At 32.2% G+C, this 22,983-nt stretch overlaps 1 protein-coding gene across 1 annotated transcript in view; it reads left to right on the top strand.

The window, feature by feature from the left end:
* LOC140447629 (ATP-dependent translocase ABCB1-like) overlaps window positions 1-22,983 on the top strand; it is a 127,022-nt gene that overhangs the window by 24,120 nt on the left and 79,919 nt on the right. Inside the window, exons 4-5 of the mRNA XM_072540386.1 lie at window positions 890-990; window positions 15,969-16,140. Coding sequence (XP_072396487.1) covers window positions 890-990; window positions 15,969-16,140 — 273 coding nt within the window. The remainder of the gene's footprint in view (window positions 1-889; window positions 991-15,968; window positions 16,141-22,983) is intronic.

Below are 22,983 nucleotides of genomic sequence, written 5' to 3'. Positions count from 1 at the left end.
TCTACCCTTAAGTGAACGCCCGGCTACCCAATTAACAGATGTTACATTCTGCACAAGTAGTGTGCTAAACAACATTGATTTGTTTAAGAGGAGATAAAGGAATTTTATTTTTGGAAAACAAATTCCTGATAGTGTTAGCGTTTTTAACTGCTACTTTGACTGGTATATTTCTAAACAATTTAAGTTTATTTGTAACTTGAGGAAAGTACGGTAAGGATGAATAATGGGACACACATGTAAAATGTGTGTGTGTGTGTGCGTGTGTGTGTGTGTCTGTGTGCTCCTCAAGTTGGTTTGGGTGAGAATGAAAGGAATGCTTTCTATGATCAATTAGGAGACATACTTAGAGATATACTATAAGAGGAGAGAGTCTTAATAGGATACGATTCTTATGCATATGTGAGTTAATCCAAGACGTATGAAGTAATACATGGAGGAGTAGGCTTTGGAACTAGAAATGATTCTGAAGATGTTATGTTGAAATTAGCTTTAGATATGGTGATTGTTAACACATTCTTCCTACAAAAGGCGACTCACAATATTACATACGAAAGCATGCTAATTAAGAGTACTATTTCACCAAGTCCTATTTAAAATTAGGTACTTAAAAATGCATCATTAAAAAAATTTATACAAAAAATTTGACATGTACTATTTTATTATAATAAAAAAAAACTCAAAACGCGTCAGTGGAATTTATTTTCGTAAACAGTCCTAGAATATTCTTGACCTAAGTTGAAAATTATATTCCAGTACTGTTTTATTAAAGTCAAAAATTTTATACTACTGTCATTATCCTGAAACAGAATAATTAGACCAAAAAGTAAAACTAAATGTTCATTAAAATTGATTTGATTATATTGTTATGAAGTTAAAATATAATTTTTAGATCTTCAAAATCCGAAAATCTTTTCTTGAGAAAACGCTTAATCAAGATATTGCTTGGTTTGACCAGAATCGTACTGGAGACTTTGCAAGTACATTTACACAGTAAGTATATATTAATTACTATTTTAATGGGAATAAGCTACAATTGAAGCCCACAAGGAAACTAAGTTCCTGTAGCTGGCTATATACCATGTATCACAAAAAATTTATTTAAAATCCTTTATAAAATATATATAATTTAAAAGGTATTTAATTATATACCTTTTATAAAAGATTTTAAATATTTCTTTTTCTACAATTGAAGGTTAAAGTAAGTTTATTAACGTTTCAATTTCCACTTCGGAAATCGTTCTCAAAATACAAAAAAGCAAATTTTGTTTTTTGTTACTTAATGAAAAATTCTTCTAAAAATTTAATTTTATCTGACTCATTTATATTAACAATTCAGACATATATTATACATTTTAAAGTAGACGACTTTAAAATAATATTGCCAATATTACTGAGGTGCGTTCCTGGAACGACTTTATTCTAAGACAGTTCATTCGATTACGTGAAATCAACTTTAACTTATCCGTCAGAAAAAAAGCATAGCATGTAATTCATCTATAAAAAGACAACCACATGCCATGTTGACAATAAAATTCTCCTGTTAGTGATTCCATAGTAAATCATGAGGAAAAAACCTCATAATACTATCCCGACATGGTAAGTATTTGGTCTTATATTTAGTTTACTCTCAATAAACACCAAATTCTGATTTTATGTGTTTGCTATTTAAACAACATAAATGATGTATCCTCGATATGTTATTGACTTATTAATAGTGGTATTTTCCTTTTATTAACTTCCTCTTTTAATATGGGTAACCAGATCCTACTGCATTCTGCCGAGGAATTTGCGACACATTTGGTCTCATTTAGCCTAATTAGAGCCGCCCTTTTGATTTTTCTCTTTTTACCATCCGTTTCTTTTAGGACTTTACTTAAATCATTCCATTGAACCCTATGTTATTATCCCATACGTGTTTACATATTTGATATCTATCAAATTCTCTATTTTTAATATAAGATTGATGTTCACTTATTCTAACATTTAATGGCCTTGATGTTTCACCTAAATAAAACTGATCGCAATCACAAGGTATTTTATAAATACAATTGTTTGTCCTTTCTTGTTCATTGTTAGGTTTAGTTTTAGACAAAATAGATCTCAATGTGTTTGTTGTTTTAAATGTTGTCGAAATGTTCAATTTATTTCTTATCCTTTTTTTTTCTTATAATCCTTTTATGTATGGTATTGTTATTTTTCTCGTATTATTCCTTGTGTATGCTGTAGGATCTCGTTCTAAATTGTTCTGTTCTATTCGGTCGATTGTTGAAAATTCGTTATTTATAAACGATAAAGGATAATCATTTTTTAATAAAACAGATGTTAACAAATGTTATTCCTCCAAGAACGAATTTTCGTTAGAACAAGCAATTTTGGCTCTATCGTAAAAGGATTTAATGATTACTTTTTTAATATTAATATTGTGATTTGATTTAAAATTTAAATATCAGTTGGTGGGTGTTGGTTTTCTATACACCCTTTAAAATACCCAGGAAAAGTAGTGGGTTATTATGTTCCTTTTCCATGGTAAATGTTATTGTCTCTTCTTTATCGTTTCTATCATTCAGGAATGTGTCGCACAACTCTAATCCACGTATTGAAAATAGATCATCTACAATCTCCACCATACTGCGGGTTTTAAATTTTGTTCAAAAATAATATTTGTTTCAAAATCTCCCATAAATATATCGGCTAATAATGGAGATAAACTAGAGCCCATTGCTAGACCAAAATTTTGGTTATAGACCTCATTATTTAGTTGAAAATATGTATTATCAGTACATAATGTCAATAACTCCATTATAGCTGATATGTTTAGTCTTGTTCTAGTTGCCAATGTATCATCACTCTTTTTGTCTTAACTATATTCAAAGTCTTATCTAATGGCACATTTGTAAATAAACTATTTATGTCAACACTTACTAAAATATTATTTGAATTAAATTTAATATTGGATAATTTATTTACAAAATGTTGTGTATTTTTTTATAAATGTGTCATTTTTATTTGCAAATGGTTGTATAATATTTAATAAAAATTTTGACAGTTCACTACAAGGGGAATTCATGGTACTACAAATAGGTCTAAGTGGTATATTCATTTTATGAACTTTCGGTACTCCATAAAAATGAGGGATCTTACTGTAATGAGGTGTAATTAATCTTCTTTGATAATTTGTTAAACAATCTTTAAACTTAAATAAAGTTCCATATATTCTGTTTACCAAAGGATTTGTTGGATCCTTTGTTAATTTTTTATAAGGTCCATTTGTTATTAGATCTTTAATTTTGTTTTCATATTGAATTTTATCGATTATCACAGTTGCATTACCCTTGTCTGCTGGTAGGATCATTATGAAGTCGTCATTTTTTAAAGTTCTTATAACCAGTTCCTCTTTGCTTATGTTTTGTTCAATTTTAATAGACTTAAGTTTTTTAAAATTTTAAAGTATATATTAATGTGTCTTCTCACTTACTAATTTGATCACATTGTATGATTTCTCACTTACCAAGTTAATCACATTGATTTGCATACATTTTGGGTCTTCTCAATTATTATATTATTAATCTATACATGCTTTTAAAAGGTCTACTTTTTGATCCATTTTATCTGCAGATTTTTCGTTACTATATTTTGTTTAACGTAGTCATTTTTTTACTTTTTATTGTCTAACTAGATCAGGCCCGAAGAAAATTTATGCGAAAAATTCAAATAACCAAGTTTTTGTTTTTTTTTTATTTTTATCTTTCAAAAAAAATTTCACGAAATTTGACAAAAATCAATTTTTTCATCTCCCAAACATACTGCAATTTTTTTATTTAAAATATTTATTTTTTTTCTTAAATTCATCCGCTAATAACCAATATGGTTGATGCGGCTGCCTTTAAATAAAAAAAAATATATTTATTTTTTTCTCAATCAAACATCTTAATTATCAATCGAAAATCCTCACTTCAAAATATCTCCTTTTTAAAAAAAATTAGTGCATTTTTTGTTCGTTGAAATCTCTTCTTTTTGATGGTGTGAAAAAATATATAATACTTTGATGAATTTTCTTAGAAAGTGCGAAAAAAAAAAGGAAAAAACTCGAATTCGTATTTTGTTTTAATCATTATGTAAAATTATGACACTTAATTACTCGAAAAAAGTAAGATTATATGTTACATTGATAAACTAAAAAAATAAATTAAAATATACCTACTACTATAGCTATCAACCAAATAACTTCATAAAGTTAATACTTTATAGGGCATCTACAATATTTTAAGAAAGTTTTAGGATCTTTTTTAAATCATATGATATATGAAATATATTTTAAGAAAAGTTTTTAAGAACTTAAGAAACAAAATTTTAGCCAATCAAAAGGCATTTCATAAAGAGAATCGTGAAAACTTTACTTTTTTAAAAGAAACTTTTGGAATATACACAGCAATACTGTATGTATATTAATATGTATTTACCAGTCAGCTCTAATATAAAATATTATTATTTTCTTTCATAAATAGTATGCTTAAAAACTCAAAACGAATGGCATTTTAGTATAATATTAAAAAATAATTATTTCGTTTATTTTAAATAAAAAAATTTAGTTATACTTATAGGTTCTTTGACGACACGTGAAGTAAAAGTCCATGTGATGTTAAACAGTTTTTTTAATTGGCAAAATAGACAAATAAATAATAAATGCATGTAGTTACTGTATGTTAATAAATTACGAAAAAATGTAAAAAATTGATTTGTAAAATAATGCGATCGAAATTACTTGTTTTTAAAAAAATCTATTGGAAATAATTGCATCTTATAATATGACCGGCACGTCATTTAATTTCGTCTTTGAGATTCGTCGTTCCAATTATTGTCAACACACTCTGTTGAACGCTGAATATCGACTGCCCTTCTATTCTCTGATCGAAATGCCCCCCAGAGTTTCGGTACTTAAGAATTAGTTCCTATCGTGAGGGTTTGTTTTATTTCTTCTTAGGGTGCCTGTCCGTTCCCAACGTTGGCGATCATTCTGGCTATAATGACTTTGTTGGTTGCTATACGAAATAGCTGTGTTGCTTTATTTGGTAATTAAAATTCTTTTCAGTAGTAATATCCCTAGGACATTGATAACAGACGAGATGATTTCATGACAATCGAAAGCTCGCTCCTTGGTAACAGCACGAAGCCGAAGGCTGAGTGCTGTTACCAAGCAACGAGCTTGAGAAATTTGTCATGAAATTATGAGGCATTCATCAATGTCCGAGGGATATTCGGCGGATAATTTTTCGAAAAAAAAAATCATAACTCAACATAACGAAACATTTATTTATTAAAAGTACAGTTAGTGAAAGTACAATTATTAAAATTTAAGTTAACATTAGATTCGTTGCTGTTCTCTACTATAGAAGATCTATTACCATGCATAATATTTATAATCTTGTTGTGGTGTTCTTGATCGAGATTCAAGTATGGTTTTATAGAATTCTGATTGCCATGACCAGTAATTTTTAGCAATTGTTGTTCTTCTACACCACTTTTTACTAATTCGCTAACAGCAGTTGATCTATTCGAGTGATTTGTTATCTTTTTCTCCTTTACATTCAAGCCAATTGCTTCAGCAGAAGATTTAGTCCATCCATTCATTGTATTTCTTCCAACAGGTACATTATCGTACCATTTGTCAGTTTCATTTTTCCAGTGTCGATTTGGTTTTAAGAACAGTCGTGGTGAGGTAATATTGTCGCCTCGTTTTGATATCAGTTTATGAAAAAGACGTACAGGACATCTTTGTCTCTCAGTATTGATAACCAACCATTTACTACTTGTATTCAATGCGATTTGTTGGAGTGTCATCGTTATTTTTCTCGATTTGAAAAAAATCCACCAGACAAGCAACTGCCTCTCCTCCTCGCCACGCTAATTCTACAGCAGCAATATGGTAAAATTTACGCATAAGACCTTCAGGGGTATCTTCATCCCAAAGCAATATTATTTTGTTAATTTCAGACCAATTTAACGAAACTGAACTGGCCTTACGTTTACATGGATCTGCTTGTAGTTTCTTCCTGATTGCATCGCGGGCATCTCGGGCTGGTTTAAACACTATATTGTTAAACAGGTCAATCATAATATTATAGTCATTATAGTACTTTTCTTGCAATAGTTTGCACGAAACGTTCCACATTGTCTTCACCGTTGCCTCTTTGAATTCGTTCCCGTTTTTTCTTTCTCATATTGACGGCCCAATCTTTTAGTATCAACGCCAATTCTTCTAAGCTTCTATGTTCATTCAACTCATATTCTCGTCCGCAGCAAAATTCCATGAATATTCCCCAAATATATTTGTGACTGTAGGTTGTACTTCTGGGAATTTTTTCTTTGATTAGCGCATTTATACTTTGAACATTCTCATTGCCGAAACGTGACATTTTGAAATTTATTTGGATGAAGTTGTCAAACTCGATCGTGTTGTCATAGGGATTGAAAATTGCACTGAATGCAATTATCAATCTAATGTTGACATGATTGGGTGAAATTGTTCCACATGACACAAAATGACGAAATTTGAATGGTTGTTAGAACAGTCGAAAAATTATCTCTGAAATTGCATCGCTATGAAATATGTCCAAATTGGTTGCATTTAAAACATTTCCTTTCCTTGGCTTTATCAGAGTAATCTTTCGATTTGTGTCCCTGACTTTCACAATTAAAACCCTTTTCTTCCATTTTATTCGTACTCTTCGGCACTCTGCTGTCATCTCGTCTTGCTTCATTATTTGTCCACTTCTTTGTATGTGTCTCGGTTTTAAACGATTTATTTGCCGTCTGCTTTTTAATTAATTCATACAATTTAATTTTCTTTAAAAAAACTCATTAAAGTTTTTTGCACTATAAAGTATTACTTTATTAGCAGAGTCGTTCTGAATTCCTTCAGTTATATATTATTTTACCTATGTTACCAATTTATCTCATAGTTATTACATACTCCTCCACGCTTTCATCATGCTTCTTTTTTCTATGCATTAGCATTTTATGTATTTTAGCACTGATTATTTCGTTTTCGAACTCCGTTATAAGTCTTTTCTCATAACCTTCCAGCTATTCACTCCTGTTTCTGACTGTTAGCAATTCCTTTTAGGAATCGTTTAGCAAAAGTTAGCATTTGTAAATCATTCCGTCCCATCAGAATTGAATTTTTTTCAAAATCATAAATTTATTTTATTTATTTTACTATAGGGTAATAGTCTTTTTCGTCGAAAGTCCTTATACTGTCTTCTACGTCTCTAAATATTAAGGCAAATGAAACATTTACTCAACTTGCCGTCATCTTAACTGATTTTGATTTCCCCTTAATTAATACCGTCGTCTATTTATCGTCAATTTTGTAATCATATGTATTATCGTCGTCATCGTTAGTAATGTCTTTATCATTTTCATCGTCATAAGCGTCTTTATCATTATTAGCGTCTTTATCTTTATAAGTGTCTTTATCTTCATAAGCGTCTTATCTTCGTCACCGTCATCAGGGTCGTCGTCTTTATTTTCTTTGTCATTCTCGTCATCAAACTTTAACTCTTTCAAAAATGAACAAATACGTTCAATCGGGACATCCTCTGAACCAGAATAGTCCAGATTCAACACGTTACAATCTGCAACAAGTCTGACTTACCTAGTTGATTTTTTACGGCATTTATTTTCCATTCCAGCCGAACATATTCTTCGGCTTCTTTATTCCACGAAAAGCTTGTAAAACTATGCAAGTTATATTTTCGTGGCACTTCTTCATCACCGTATGCAATAATGTGCAACTCCTTAACAGCTTTTAATGCCGATTTTTTATTATTTTGACTATATTTTAAAAAATCATTTTATATCAAGTTATTTTATAATGCATTTTAAAAAGAAACTAAAATATTTTTAAAAAAGTTATTCTTTACCCGCATAATAGAATGTATTAATGTGAACGTCGTAATTTAAGTTACTTTTTACCTCAAAATTTCATCCAACTACAATATAAAAAAGTACAGTGATTTATCACAATAAATGAACATATTATACTTTTGGATCAATTATTACAAAAATGTAGCAATATTGTTACCTCAAAACAGCCTCTCGTCGTCCCTGTCCAAACAACCTCGTCGTCGCTCCTTTAGCCTGTCTCTATTCCTAGACAAGACAACTCACCAATAGTTTCCAAAAATCACGTTACTGAGTCGATTTTCTTTTGGCCGTAAATTGCACTGCACTTTACTATATTTCACGGTACTTTACAAAGTTTAAGTCCCAACAATTATAGGTTCTTTGAAGACAAGTGAAGTAAAAGTCCGTATAATGTTAAACAGTTTTTTTAATTAGCAAAACAGACAAATAAATTACAGTTGCGTGTAGTTACTGTATATTAATAATTTTTTTTCTCTTACGATCACTTACAATCTATTTTTTTCATAGATCTTTTTTGTTTTCAGAATCGTGTACAATTTCTACCTCTCTTTTTCTTTTGTTACCCGATTCGTGAGTTTCAATCAGAGTTTTATTTGACAGCACGGTTTTGTCGATTGCTGTATTTTTTAAAGAAACAGCTATAATATTCATGCTTTGAGACAATGTACCTCGGCCAATACTTTGAAAAGTGTAATTGAATTGATCTTCTTCATCACTTCCAGCAGCATCTCTGTCAGAATCATTTCCGTCGTTACTACAGGCCATAGCTCGCTACCACTGAACAAATTTACCGGGTTTACCAGCAAATACGCCACTCACTGTAAAATAGAAAATATTGATCCGGAATATTCTTATACATTTCTAAGGCATTTGACAAAGTCTGGCATAATGGCCTTTTATACAAATCCCTTCACAACAAAAACTTTTAAATCCTATAATCTTACTTACAAGACCGCCATTAACTTGTAAAACAGGAGTCGGCAACCACACTACAGAAAAGAGCTACTAAAAAAAATCCCAAGCGCCAAAGATCTAACTTGTTTTCTTTTTCTTTAGGTGCCGTCTCCTTAGCGAAGGTTGGCGATGACCTCTGCAAAGTCTTCCCTATTTTCGGCTTTCCTTATTAAACTTTGAAACTGTCCAATCTTTGATGTTGCGCCGCCAGGTCATTTGTCATCTACTCGGGCCGCGTCTGCCTTCTATTTTCCCTTCTATAATAAGCTGAAGGAAGTTATACCTTTCGTGTCTACATATGTGTCCAAGATAAGACGTTTTACGCTTCTTGACAATTTCTGTGAGTTCACGTTCTCTATTCATACGCCTTAAAACTTGTTTTAAAAACCCTTATTATAGACGTACACTTAAGAGAAGAGGAAGTAAAAACAAAATACATACGTATTTTGTTTTAATGGGTGGATTGACAGTCTATCATGTCTGTAAGTTTTTTAACATCCGGTTGGTAGTTTGTTATTCGTAGTCTAATACACGAGTCCAAATGTTCATCCGTTAGTCGGCTTCTGTATTTGTTTTTAATGAACTTCATGTTTGAAAACGTTGATTCACAAAGGTAGGTGGAACAAAACAGGGCACTAATTTTCAAAGCTACATTGGCTAGGATTGGGTATTTCTGTTTGGACACTAAACACCAAAAAAAATTTTTTCCGGCAACGCACTTCAAACACAAATCATACTGCACTGTGACTATTTCTAATTCAGTCTCTGGTCTGCTTTCGCTGAAATGCTGTTTGATGGTTTGGGATAAGCTTTATGCATCGGGGGACATGTGCGGATAAGATACAAACAGAGCAATCGCTTCAATTTTGTTGAAGTCACTAAATCGGGTATCGAATTCATGCCTCAGTCTGGTCAACATTTCTATATGCCCCTCTCCTGTGTAAAGTTGAACGTTTACTACTTCTTTTTCGATTACTTCTTTTAAACAAGGAAAATGTTTTAAATTTCCTTCCAGTAGATTTTTTTTCCATAATTCAAGTTTCGCAATGAATGACTTTACTTCGGAAATCATTTGAAGAATACTTTTTTCTTTACCCTGAAGCTGCAAATTTAGTTCATTCAGCTTTCCTGTGACATCGGTCAAGAATCCAAAATCTCTCAACCATGCCGGTTCTTCTAATGTTGAGTAGTCTTCTTTACGCACCTTAAGAAAAGCGATTAAAGCTGGTAGGAGCTCATAAAAGAATCTTCCCCTTGCTTAACCAGCGTATCTCTGTATGCAGAAGCAATTCTCCATATTCTAGATTTATTTCTGCAATTAGAGTTCGGAACTGTCTTCTCTGCAAAGCATGAGCTCTTATTTGGTTTACAAGTTTAACAACGACTTTCATAACATTGTTGGCATTTAAAAATTTACCACAAAGTGTTTGCTGATGCTCGATGCAGTGGTATGTTAAAAAATTTGGAAACGTGTCATCTTTGCGGCAAAGGGCAATGAATCCGTTATCCACTCCAGTAAACGCTGGGGCTCCATCAGTTGTAATGCCAACCAGTTTCTGAAGTGGAATGTTTTCAGAGATAAAATAATCTTGAACGGAAGAAAATATGTCTTCACATCGAGTCCGCCCTTTTAAAGGAATAATTTTAATACGTTTTTCCTGAGCAGTAAAATCATCGAATATCATTCTGACAAATATGGCTAGTTGGGACGTATCACTAATCTCTGTGGACTCGTCAAATTGTAAGGAAAAGAAATTACATCGCTGTAAGTCCGTCTTCATCTGGGAAACAACATCTGACATATTTTCCACTCGTGTAGTTACGGTTCGCGCTGAAAGCTGGAGGGAATTTATAGCCGATATTATTTCGTATTTATTTTTAAAACCTTCAAATAGGCAGTTTGTAGCTTCTACAAAACATTCCTTGATGTACTCGCCATCTTCAAAGGGTTTCTTCTTTTTGGCCATAACTTTAGACACTTTGTAAGAAGCTAGAGTGGTGGCTTTAGTTTTATCGCTAACTTGTAATAATACAGACTGCTGCCTAACTAATTGATTTTTCAACTGTCTCACTTTTTCTTTTCGGATGCTACTTCGGATGAGTACTATTAAAACCTCTTTTTTTCCAACTGTGATACTTGCGTGGCACAACAGACATATACACTTGCCTTTCACTTGAGTAAAAAAATAATCGTCTTTCCACTCTATATGAAAGTGATAAACTTTTGATTTCTTTGAAGGATTCATTTTTATAAATAATGGGTTCACGTCACGATTAAAACTATGTTCTAGCACTCGTGAACGGACTAACAAATAATAGTAACTATGGCGATAAGCACGTTTAGGCGACAACCGCCAGTGAAGACTAGTGAAGACTTGCGCAACTGTGGTAAAGATAAGTATTTTCAGCCCCGGCACGTTTTAGCGATATCGAGACGGCCAGGGATGGAGACGGCCGGGGTCATCGCACGCAGTGTTGCCAATGTCCGGATAATTATCCGATTTTCGGATAATTTCGTGGACCATCGGATAATTTTCGGATTGAACAAATTTTTGGATAATTTCGGATAATTCAAGGGTCTATCTATCTACTTTATATATGTTTATATATGTTATATTTTGTATTTTATTCGATTCGTACGACGAGCGACTTGAATTAAGGTTAAGATCGACTGGTCGATCGCGATCGACGTTTTGCCTACCCCTGTATAAAACATCATGATGAGTATACCAGACTTTACCCAATTATGGCTGGAGTCCCTAAAGTGAATGACCTCGGAGCAGTGCTGTACCTGTAACTGAATCCTAAAATCCTACTTACAAGACCGCCAATAACTTGTAAAACATCATGATGAGTATACCAGATTTTACAAAATTATAGCTGGAGTCCCTAAAGGCAATGTCCTCGGAGCAGTGCTGTACCTGATATTCACTGCGGAGTTACTTACATCACCAGAAGTCACAACAGCAACTTATGCAGATGACACAGCAGTAATATCTTTTCATGAAGACCCAGCTGTAGCATCAAAAAGAATACAGGCTAACCTAAATACAATACAAACTTGGCTAAAAATATGGCGTTTACGAGCAAACGAGACAAAATCTGCGCATGTAACATTTACAAACCGCCAGCGAAACTGTCTCCCGTATGGCTAAACGGTCAACCTCTGCCACAGAAAGACGAAATAAAATATTTGGAATAATGTTTTTGGATCGCAGGCTCACATGGAGAAAACACACATTTACTAAGCGAAAACAGCCGGGCCTTAAACTTATCAAACTATATTGGTTATTAGACTTGAAGTCAAAACTGTTAATCGACAACAAAATTTTAACATTTACAAGATAACAGGTATTTTAAAACCCATTTGGAACTATGGAATTCAGCTGTGGGGAACAGCAGTTAGATCCAGTATTGACATTTATATTGTTAAATATTGTAAGAAAATTTACTTATTGTAATAATATTACTTCCAGTGTGTGTGTGTGTGTGTGTGTGTGTGTGTGTGTGTGTGTGTGTATGTGTGTGTGTGTGTGTGTGTGTGCGTGTGTGTGTGTGCGTGCGTGTGTGTGCGTGCGTGTGTGTGCGTTCGTGTGCGGGTGCGTGCGTGTGTGGGTGCGTGCGTGTGTGTCTGTGTGTGTTGGTTTATGGAATTATTGTAGCAGTAGGTTGATATGGCGTATCCATACAATGTATTGGACAATTGATTTAAATAGCGGATTAAATCACTCCTCTTTTTACGGAAGACATTAAAAAGGATCATGGACGTAAAGTGGATCAGGGATTTCATGTTCGAGGATATGTCGTATGAGGGGATTTCTTTGGGAGTGTGTACGGGTTGTGTTTGTTTTGTGTTTTTTGGTTGGATTCTTCGGTGTGGGCATTTTTATGAAAATGCCGGGTGGCCTCCTTTACAGTTGGGACATTTGGAATCACCTAACGTGAGAAATGCAGTAGACCTGTATTATTGTCCACATAATAGACAGATAAATGATTTTTCGAGGCATTCGTTACTGAGGTGTCCGCTTTTGCAACATTTCGAACAGTATTTTAGTCGAACCGGAACGGCATTGCTTGATCTTGGAATCTCGCATTTTAATCGTTCTCCCTCGATCTTAATACCGTTCGAGAGTTCATTGGTGAATTTAGTTTCAGAGTTTGTGAAAACTTTGTAATGAAAGAGGTGGGATGATTTGTAGAGCGGGCAATTATACGAACTATTTTGGTGAATGGGAATTTGTTTTCGGATAGATTATCCTCGATGATTTTTTTAGATAGTTTTTTGTTGACGCCGGCAATGACTAAATAAAAGTTTTGTTGATCATTTAGAACGGGTTGCGGATTAGGGGGGGTTTTAGACTTGAATCCTGAATTTATGGAAACATTGCTTTCTCCGGTGATTTGTAGAAGTTTTGCCTTGAGAGCTTTGTAGTCTAGAAGTTTAGTAGTTCGTACGGATGCTGCCTTTTGGGTTGAGAATACTTTTATTGCATCTAAATCTGAGATTAGATCGTTGTTGTAGGCGTTAATGGGTTAAATCCTATCTTTAATATTTAGAAAATCAACTATTTTTGCATGTTTTTTGCAATCTCTATGATTCATGAATTTACAATGTTTTCGTTTATCAATGTAACATGGCATCATGTTTTTCGAGTAATTAAAATTGTAAATTTTTGTAAGTAGCTCAAAATGTTGCATAATGTAAAAAAAACCAATTCTAGTTTTTTCGTTTTTTGTGCATTGTCTGAGAAAATTTGTCATAGCAGTGAATATATTCTTTACACCAACAGAAAGTAAACATTTTAGCGAATAAAAATCAAATCTACTTTTAAAAATAAATATATATTGTGACGTGCGAAATTTCGATTTAAAATTAAGTTGCTTTTTAGACATTCAATGAAAATAAGGGTAAAAAATAAATATTTTAAATAGAAAAATTTTTGGAACATAAAGCGGTAAGTTTTCACCAAATTTCGTGATTTTTTTGTTGGAGATAAACATAAAAAAACAAAGTAATTACTATTTAAATGGGAATAAGCCACAATTAAAGGTTGAAGTACGTTTATTGACGTTTCAATTTCCACTTCGGAAATCGTTCTCAAAATACAAACATTGTATTTTAATTTAACCTTTAATTGTGGCTTATTTCCATTTAAATAGTAATTACTTTAACATGCCACAAGAAAATAGCTTCGGAACAATATTAAAAAAACAAAAACTTGGTTATTTGAATTTTTCGCATAAATGAGGTGAAACGTGTAAATACAAAAGTTGTAAATCTTTTTATTACCCACAATTTTACTATTTTTCCGCTGGACTTGTAGTTTTGTCGGAAATCTTTATAAAGCATTTTTTACACTTAAAAACTCACCCCGTTCCACTTTCCAATCTCAGATCGTCCGTAAATTATTTTTCTCTTAATTTTTGTTATAATTCATTCCTTTTACATTGGGTTTCATCCTTTTACTGACGTTTCAATTTCCACTTCGGAAATCGTTATAGGTATATCATTTTACTATTTTTTTTTGGTCTCAAAAATTATCAGCCCTTGCGTAAACATAACGTATTATATAGTCCGTCTAGAAAGTATCCGGAATTTTATATTTTTCCTAATTTTAATAGATTTCCTTTTTGTAATATTTTAAGACAAAAGTCTTCAAAAGCATCATGTAGGTTGTGCCGATAGTAGGTTATGGACAAAATTGCATGACAACACCATCTGTCACATATTGTTGTTTGTAAACTGACTTAAGATTTGTGAAATACTGTCGCAAGCAGAAAAAAGAAAAGTGGTGGAATATTTGTATAGAAAAAGTGTTCGAAACGTTAAAAAATTAGTACAATTGACTGAACTCGGAAAAAGTGAAGTGTATAAGACAATAAAGAGGATAAAAAATGGCATAGATATGAGACATAGACCAGTTTCTGGTAGACCGCGTAAGATTCGAGGAAACAATTTAAATACTTTAGTGGCTTTAAAACGAAAAAATCTGCGCCTCTGGTTTCGAAAATTAGCGATCAGATTTGGAAATCAACGAAGAATAAAAGTGTGTCCAGAAACTGTCCGCATGTCACTGAAAAAGCAAGGCTACATATCAAGGAACAAAAAAAAATATCTACCATGACACCTCTGCACAAGCAACGAGAATAGATTTTTGTCAACGTTTTCGAGAAGATAATTTTAATAATGTCTTTATATCTGAATAAAGTTGTTTCCAGTTTGGTGCAAATCATCTAAAAGTCCTATCAAGAGAAAATGTTACCGTTCAAATTTCCAAATTTCCCACTAAAATAATGGTTTGGGGAACAATATCTTAGCGTGATGCTACACCTCTCTGTATAGTTAATGGTACTGTTGATAGTGCGAAATATTGTGACATCCTAATTGGTTTTCTTCTTGAAACGGCTCATGTTTTATATCCAGAGGGGTGGCGTTTTCGGCAAGATAATGCAAGATGTCATACTTCTGCTTATACTCAAGCTTGGATGCAAGAACACGAATTGGCAACAATTCCGTGGCCAGCAGCATCTCCAGATCTTAGTCCCATTAAAAACATATGGGGACTGATGAAACGAGATAAAAAATGTTTGATTTGGTCAGTTTTACAGGTCTGGAACACCATTACCGAAAATTATGACCTTGTCCTAGTTTTCGGTGTACCGGGACGTTTAGTTGAGTGTTTAGATTTAAATGGAGGTTGTATAAGTAAATGAGATGAATTAGTTGTTGAAATTTTATATTTCAAGTGATAGAAATAAATACCGTAAAATTATAATTCTGCTTTCTTTTCTCCGGATACTTTCTAGACGGACTATATATGACGTGGAACTTTCTCATTTGATTATCATAAACCATTAATGACGTCAAAATATATACCAGCTTTCTTTGTTATTGTTTTATATGGTGGACCTAACTACGAGGTTTGATATTACATATTGATTCGAAAAAATAATGATATTGGCAGTATTGGGAACACTGCTATATTTATCGTGCTATATTTATTTCGACGCTCTGATGGCTTCGTCTTTCGGCCATGAAGGCTAATCCACGTTAACCGAATTTTAACAAAATTTTTTTCTTTTTTTAGAAACATTTCAAAATTAGAAGAGGGAATTGGTGAAAAACTTGGAACTTTTATATTTTTTGAGTCAACCTTTGTAGCAGGATGTGTTTTGGGTCTAGTTAAAGGATGGAAATTAGCATTGGTGTGCATGGTATCACTTCCTTTATCGACTACAATTATGACAGTCATATCATGGGTAAGTATTATAAGTAGCATTTAATGCAGTTATTCTTGGGTCAATGTATTATTAAAAAAAAATATGACATAACTGGGATAGACAATTTAGGCTATTGATTATATTCAAAAAGATGAGACTAAAAGGAACTACACGTTAAAGGGGTATGATCAATGGACCCCAAATATGAAAAAACCACGGAGTGCTACCATTTAAAGAAGTGCCTTTTTGGGAAAGTGCTACGCACTAGGGTGTATTTTGGGTAATTTCTATGCACTTTTCGTATATATACATCTACAAAAGAGGTGTTCAAAATTACATTCACAAATTACATCAAAAAACAAAGTAAAAAACAGGAATAAACGTGATATTTCTTTTTTGCCTCATAAGTTATTTACTCATAAGTTAATTTGCCTCATAGGTTATATATATATATATATATATATATATATATATATATATATATATATATATATATATATATATATATATATGTATATATATATATATAGACTTCGGCAAATATGCAAATAAAAATGTAGAAAATATGCGCATAAATATGCACGTGTTTACCCGAAAATATGCAAATATTTTACAAAATATGCATACAAATAAATAAAAAAATCGTAAAATAGTAACAATTTTATTTAAAAAAAAAGTGTACATAACTAAATATTTCCTACTATTCATTAAGATTTACATTTATTTTAAGTAACTACATCATTTTTAAGTATGAATAAACTTATTTAGAATTATGGTAACAATAAATGACCAAGTGGTGTTCACAATTTTCTAACAAAAACTTGTATTTATATATGGAAAAACTTCGTTCAACATCAACTGATGTAACGGGAGCATTTTTCAAACTAACCAAAACATTTGGTTCTAAATTAATTGTTTCCGAAATATTTCCAGCTAGAACACTGATTACTTCAGAAAGAATATGGTAACCTTTATTTTTTTCCATAGTAGCTTCAAATTTTTTTAAAATATCTTTTCCAATATTACCTCTAACGTTCCGACAACATGACGCAAATTCTTTTATTAATGCTGTACTTTCGAACAATGACAGTTTTGGTGATTCTAACTGAGTAATTGTTTTTTGAACAAAACTAAAATTTGATTTTATAAATGAAAGTTCTTGTTGAAGCAAGTTACTCTGAAAAGTTTGTTTAGAATCCAAAAGAGATTGGGAACTTTCATCTGTTAACGTATCAATTATGTTCTTTATTTTAACAAAATGATCTGCATAAAAATTAGCTGCTTCTAACCATGTTCCCCATCGCGTTAAAATAGGTTGTGGTGGAAGAGGAATGTTAGGTAGCATTTCTTTATAAAGTTGAATTCTTATAGGAGATTTAAGAAATACTTTTTTGACACTGGATATCATGGTATTTACAAGAGGAAACTTTTTTCGTATTTCCTCTGCAACTCTGTTTAATCCATGCGCTACACAAGTAACATGTATTAAATCTGGGAAAAATATTTTTAAATTTTGTCCTGCTTTCACCATATAAGGAGCAGCATCCGATAAAATAAGCAGTAATTTATTAGAAGGAATAGTTGTCGGAAGAAAAAAAGTTGCTAATGTTTCTTGTATAAAACGCGAAATTGTTAAAGCATCTGTTTTCTCAAGTTGCTGGCATGAAATAAGATGAGATTTTGGTAAGGTATCTTCTTTAAGAACACCAATCAATAAATGAGCAATATACTTTCCTGAGGAATCAGTGGTTTCGTCTACAGATATGTAAAAATAATTATCTGCAATTTCTTCCTTAATATTAATTAACACCGACGAGTATAGCCCGTTCACATTATTTCTTCTTAGAGACCGATCACTTGGAACATTAAGTTTGCAATATTTTTTTAGAAACGAACTAAAATTTACATTTGCTAATTTTGAAAGCGGTATGTTTGCAGACACTAATGCGCGACACAAGTCTTCATTAAAAGTTTCTTGCTCATCTAATTTTTTTGAAGTAGATTGGAAACATTTAGCCATTGAAGTTTGATGTTTTCCTCCTATTTTTCCTTTTTTTGCAATGTGTGAAGCAGTTCTCACATGTTGGTCTATCTGAAATTTCTTCTCACATGCTATCTATAAATAAAAATAAAAACCTTTATTTAAACCCAACCTTTAAAATATAAAAATATACAAGGTGTTTTTGATGATGATGATGATAGTGTGTTTGGCATGGAAACCAGTCCTTTTGCCACAGATTTTTAAATGATTTATGTTATGTTTATCAATTAAAAACTTGATTGTACTAAATTTATATTATATATCCGGATGCATATAAGTGATTACATATGAGTTCGTATATAGATTTCTGATTCAGTGACAGTAGGTGGGTTATGTTTACTGGAAGTTGCACATTACTTTTAACTAGGTTTTCATAAAACGTAGATGAGAGTGCTTTATTTTTAATACATCCAAACAGGATGTGATTAACATCACACTGGGAAATATTATCGCATAAACACTTTCCTGATTCTATAATGTTTAATCTAGCCAGGTGAGCAGGAACAGCACCGTGACCAGTTTTTAATCTTGTGATAGTTGCTGCTGATCGTTTAGATATATTATAATGGAATATGTGTGGTAATTCTGTTAGGGATGGTAACGTAGGATGGATCTTGTAATAATGATTATTTGAAGTATTCGCCAATATTTTCCATCTGTCTTGCCAGTTAAAATTTATTTTTTTAGTATAAAAATTGATTAGGTCTGATACTGTGTAAATATGTTCTTGTATACCTGAATGAGTAGAATCCTTAGCGAGCTCGTCTACTGTTTCATTACCTTTTATCCCGGAGTGACTTTTTGCCCAAATAAATGTTATATCTTTGTTTCTCATTTTTTGTTTAATGTCACATATCAGCTCACATGTTTTATGGTTTAACTCAGTATTATTAAGTCCACTAAGAATTGACTTAGAGTCTGAGATGATCACAGCATCTTGCAAATTTGCGTGCTCTAGCCAATCCAGAGCTTTCCTAATAGCTACCGCTTCTGCAGTGTAAATAGAGCAATGTGGAGGAAGCTTTATTTTAAGTGATTTGTTTTTGGAAGGAATATACACTGCAGACCCGACTTTCCCATCGTTCAGTTTAGAACCATCTGTGTAAATTATAGTTTCATTAGTATATTCACTCAATATGGAGTTCAACAGCTTGTTATTTATTTGATGTGAATCTGAATATTTCGGAAATATAATATTTAATTTTTTTAAGATTGTATTAAATTCTAATTTATAAGATGGTTTAATATAATTTGTTGAAAGTGTAACCGGTAAATCATTGGTTTCCAGAAAGGCATCTGCTAATGGTGGTGAATTTTTTATTCTCCAATAATTGTTTACTAGATTTTGAATGGATAACTCATACAGCATACTTAGTAGGCCACTTGTTCTAGCCCTTAATTTTAATACATATTTTGTTGCTAATAAATTTCTACGATATTCTAATGGCATTTCATTACTTTCAGCAAGTAACAGGGGGCATGGTGTTGATTTCATAGCACCCAAAGTTAATCTCAAACTTTTAAACTGAATACGATCTATTTTTAGTAAATGTGTTTTGCTTGCTGATCCGTATAACACACATCCGTAATCCAAAATTGATCGCACGTAGGTCCTGTAAAACATCAATGCAACTTTGGGATCAGCACCCCATTTTCTGCAAGTGACACATTTAAGAAGATTAATGCCTTTCTCACATCTTTTTTTTACATATTGGACATGTTTAGACCATAGTAATTTGGGGTCTAGGATTATACCAAGATATTTATATTCAGTGACAACGGGTATATCATATCCTGACAGGTGTAGACTATCAGGCGTACGTAACCTATGTCTTGTAAATATCATAATGGCAGATTTTTCTGGGGATATAGTAAGTTCGTGGTCTTTAGTCCAATTATCTACTAGTTTCATGATGTGTTCCAGGACCTCCACACAATCGTCATATGAATCACGGACGGAGTAAATACATATATCATCGGCGTACTGTATACATTTTATGGAATCAACAAAAATGTCGTGTATACTTGCCGAAAATATGTTGAAGAGAATTGGGCTTAATACAGACCCCTGTGGTAATCCTGTATGAGTTATTCGTGGACCATATAACTGATTACTATGGTCTCTGATATATAAAGTTCGGTTGCTAAAAAGATTAACTATATTAGCGGATAAATTTGTGGAAAACCCCAGTTTGCATAACTTTGAATGCATTACTGTTAAATTAACACAGTCGTAAGCGCCTTTAAGGTCTAGAAAGAAACATGCTAAATATTTATTTTTTGAAAAATTTAGTTGGATATCTGTTGTTAAGTGACTTATTGCATCTAGTGTTCCCAGACCAGATCGAAATCCGTATTGAGTGCTTGGCAAAAGATTATAGTGTTCGACTGTCCAGTTAAGACGATTTTTAATAATTCTTTCGAAAGTTTTTGTTATACAAGATAATAGAGAAATGGGTCGATAAGACGATGAGAGAGTTTTGTCTTTGTTGGGTTTGATAAAAAGACATATAATTGTTTCTTTCATTTTGTCAATGTAATTTCCTTTCAAAAGCCAATCATTAAATATTTTTAATAAATGATTTTTTGCCTTATCGGGAAGGTGGTTAATTATGGAATAAGTAATATAATCTTTCCCGGGCGCAGTAGATTTTGATATTTTAATAGCTGCATCCAGTTCTTGGATGTTTATTGGATTTTCTAGTAATTTAAATTTACTGGAATTGCATATTGATACGTGTTTTAATTGGTCTTGAACGTATGGTGGAGCGAACTTGTCAAGTAACTCTTCTATTAGCTCTGTTGAAATTTGTTGTGTCTTTGAATGATAATTTTTGTTAGCCATTTTATTAACAAATTTCCATATTTTGTTGAGCGGTGTATTTTTATTGATAGTATTTACAAAGTTGATCCAAGATGTTTTTTGTTTTTTCATAAAAACAACTTTGCATTTGGCTTGGATGTGTTTAAATTTTAGATAATTTTCAAGATTTGAGACAATATTATACTCTCGAAAAGCTTTTTTTCGACACGATATTAAATTTTTACATTCGTCGTCCCACCATACGGGAAGACCGGATTTTGGTTGAAATGATTTTTGAGTAATCATAGCAGAGTCTGCAGCTTCGCTAATTGTTTTTATTAAGTTATTAAACATTTCCAAAGATGTAACATCTATAGAATGAGTATCTAGAAGGCATTTTTCTAAGTAATTTTCAAATATAGACCAGTTCGCTGAAGACTCTTTCCATTTTGTGGAGGTATGGATTGTTCTTGGGGAATATTTCAAATCTAGGGTGATTTGGATAGGGATGTGGATTGTACCTAGTGAGTCATTTAGAGGATTCCAGGTAGTAAAGCCTGTTAAATGAGGAGATACTAATGTTAAGTCTATCATGGAAGGACGTTCGTTTGGTCTGGATATTTTGGTTGGTCTTCCGTCATTGAGTAAAATTAGATTAGTATTGTCTAAAGCGTCAGCTAAAATATTACCTTGTGCACTATCCTGTATGGAACCCCACCTACAGTGATGACTATTAAAGTCGCCCCCAATTAAAACTCTGCCTTTAATTTGTCCAAATAAATTTTCCCAATCTTTGGATGAGACATATATTTTAGGAGGTTTGTAAACACATACTATTGATAATTTAACTTGTTCTAGAAAAACACCGCAAACCTCTATATTTGGATTATAATTTGTTTTGAATTTTATATCTGAAAAGGAAATGTTGTTTGCAACTAAAACAGCAACGCCTCCATAGCCATCACGTCGATCAACTCTAACATTATTAAAACCTTTAATATATAAATTTTTATTTTGTGACAACCAAGTTTCGTTCAGAAGAATGACATCAATTGTATGACTTTCTAGAAAATTAAGCAAATTAGTCTTTTGTTTTATAATAGATTGGCAGTTCCACTGAAGAATATTAAGTGTTCTATGATTCCCCATCACTATCGTTGTCTGATAAACAAGAAAGTATATTTCTGATTTCATTTTGAGTGACTTTTTGGAATTCAACTGAGACTAGTTTGGGGTCAATTTGTTTAATTATTCTTTCTAAAGCAAATGGAATTTCTTGTAGAATTTGTAATTGTATTTTTTCTTTATATGCTATAAACTCATTACGATATGGGTTAGGAATTATAGGATGTGACACTGATTTTGTTTTAGAAGTTGAAGGAAATTGTAAGGCAGTTTTACATTGAGTCGGGGATATGGCTTTTCGTTTAAGAGGATTAGAAGTTTGTTTAGGTTTAGGAACGAATGAATTGTTTACTGTACGGTCATTTGCCGCAGTCGGGAGTTGGGGAAAGTTATTTAAGTTACTAAGCAATTCAAATTTATTATGTGTCGTGATTTTGGCATAGGATGGATTTTTTGCTAAAAACTCGGCTTCTTTAAATGTAGTATTCTCAATCGCCATTATTTTTTTAATATTATATTGATGTTGATAAGCTGGGCATTGTTTCGTTAGAGTCGTATGATCGTTTGTTTTACAGTGAAGACAATATTGTGAGTTACTACAACGGGAGTTGTCTTCGTGTTCTTTGCCACAATTTTTGCATAAGGTGAAAGTGGACTTACACTGTCTGAGAGTATGACCAAATTTAAAACAATTTAAACACTGTACCACAGGGTATATGTATTGTTCAACTTGAAACCTTACCAAATCTAACGTAATATATTGAGGAATAATATTTCCTTCAAATGTTAAAATTACCATTTGCCTAGGAACAAAAATAGTTTCATTATCTGAATCAATAAGTTTTCTTTTCATACGTCTTACCTCGGTTATTTTTTGGTCGGAAATAATATTATTCATCATATAATTTTCGTC

This window comes from Diabrotica undecimpunctata, chromosome 8 (genome assembly GCF_040954645.1).
Source record: "Diabrotica undecimpunctata isolate CICGRU chromosome 8, icDiaUnde3, whole genome shotgun sequence".
NCBI lineage: Eukaryota > Metazoa > Arthropoda > Insecta > Coleoptera > Chrysomelidae > Diabrotica > Diabrotica undecimpunctata.
This window is presented reverse-complemented; position numbering and strand designations above follow the sequence as displayed.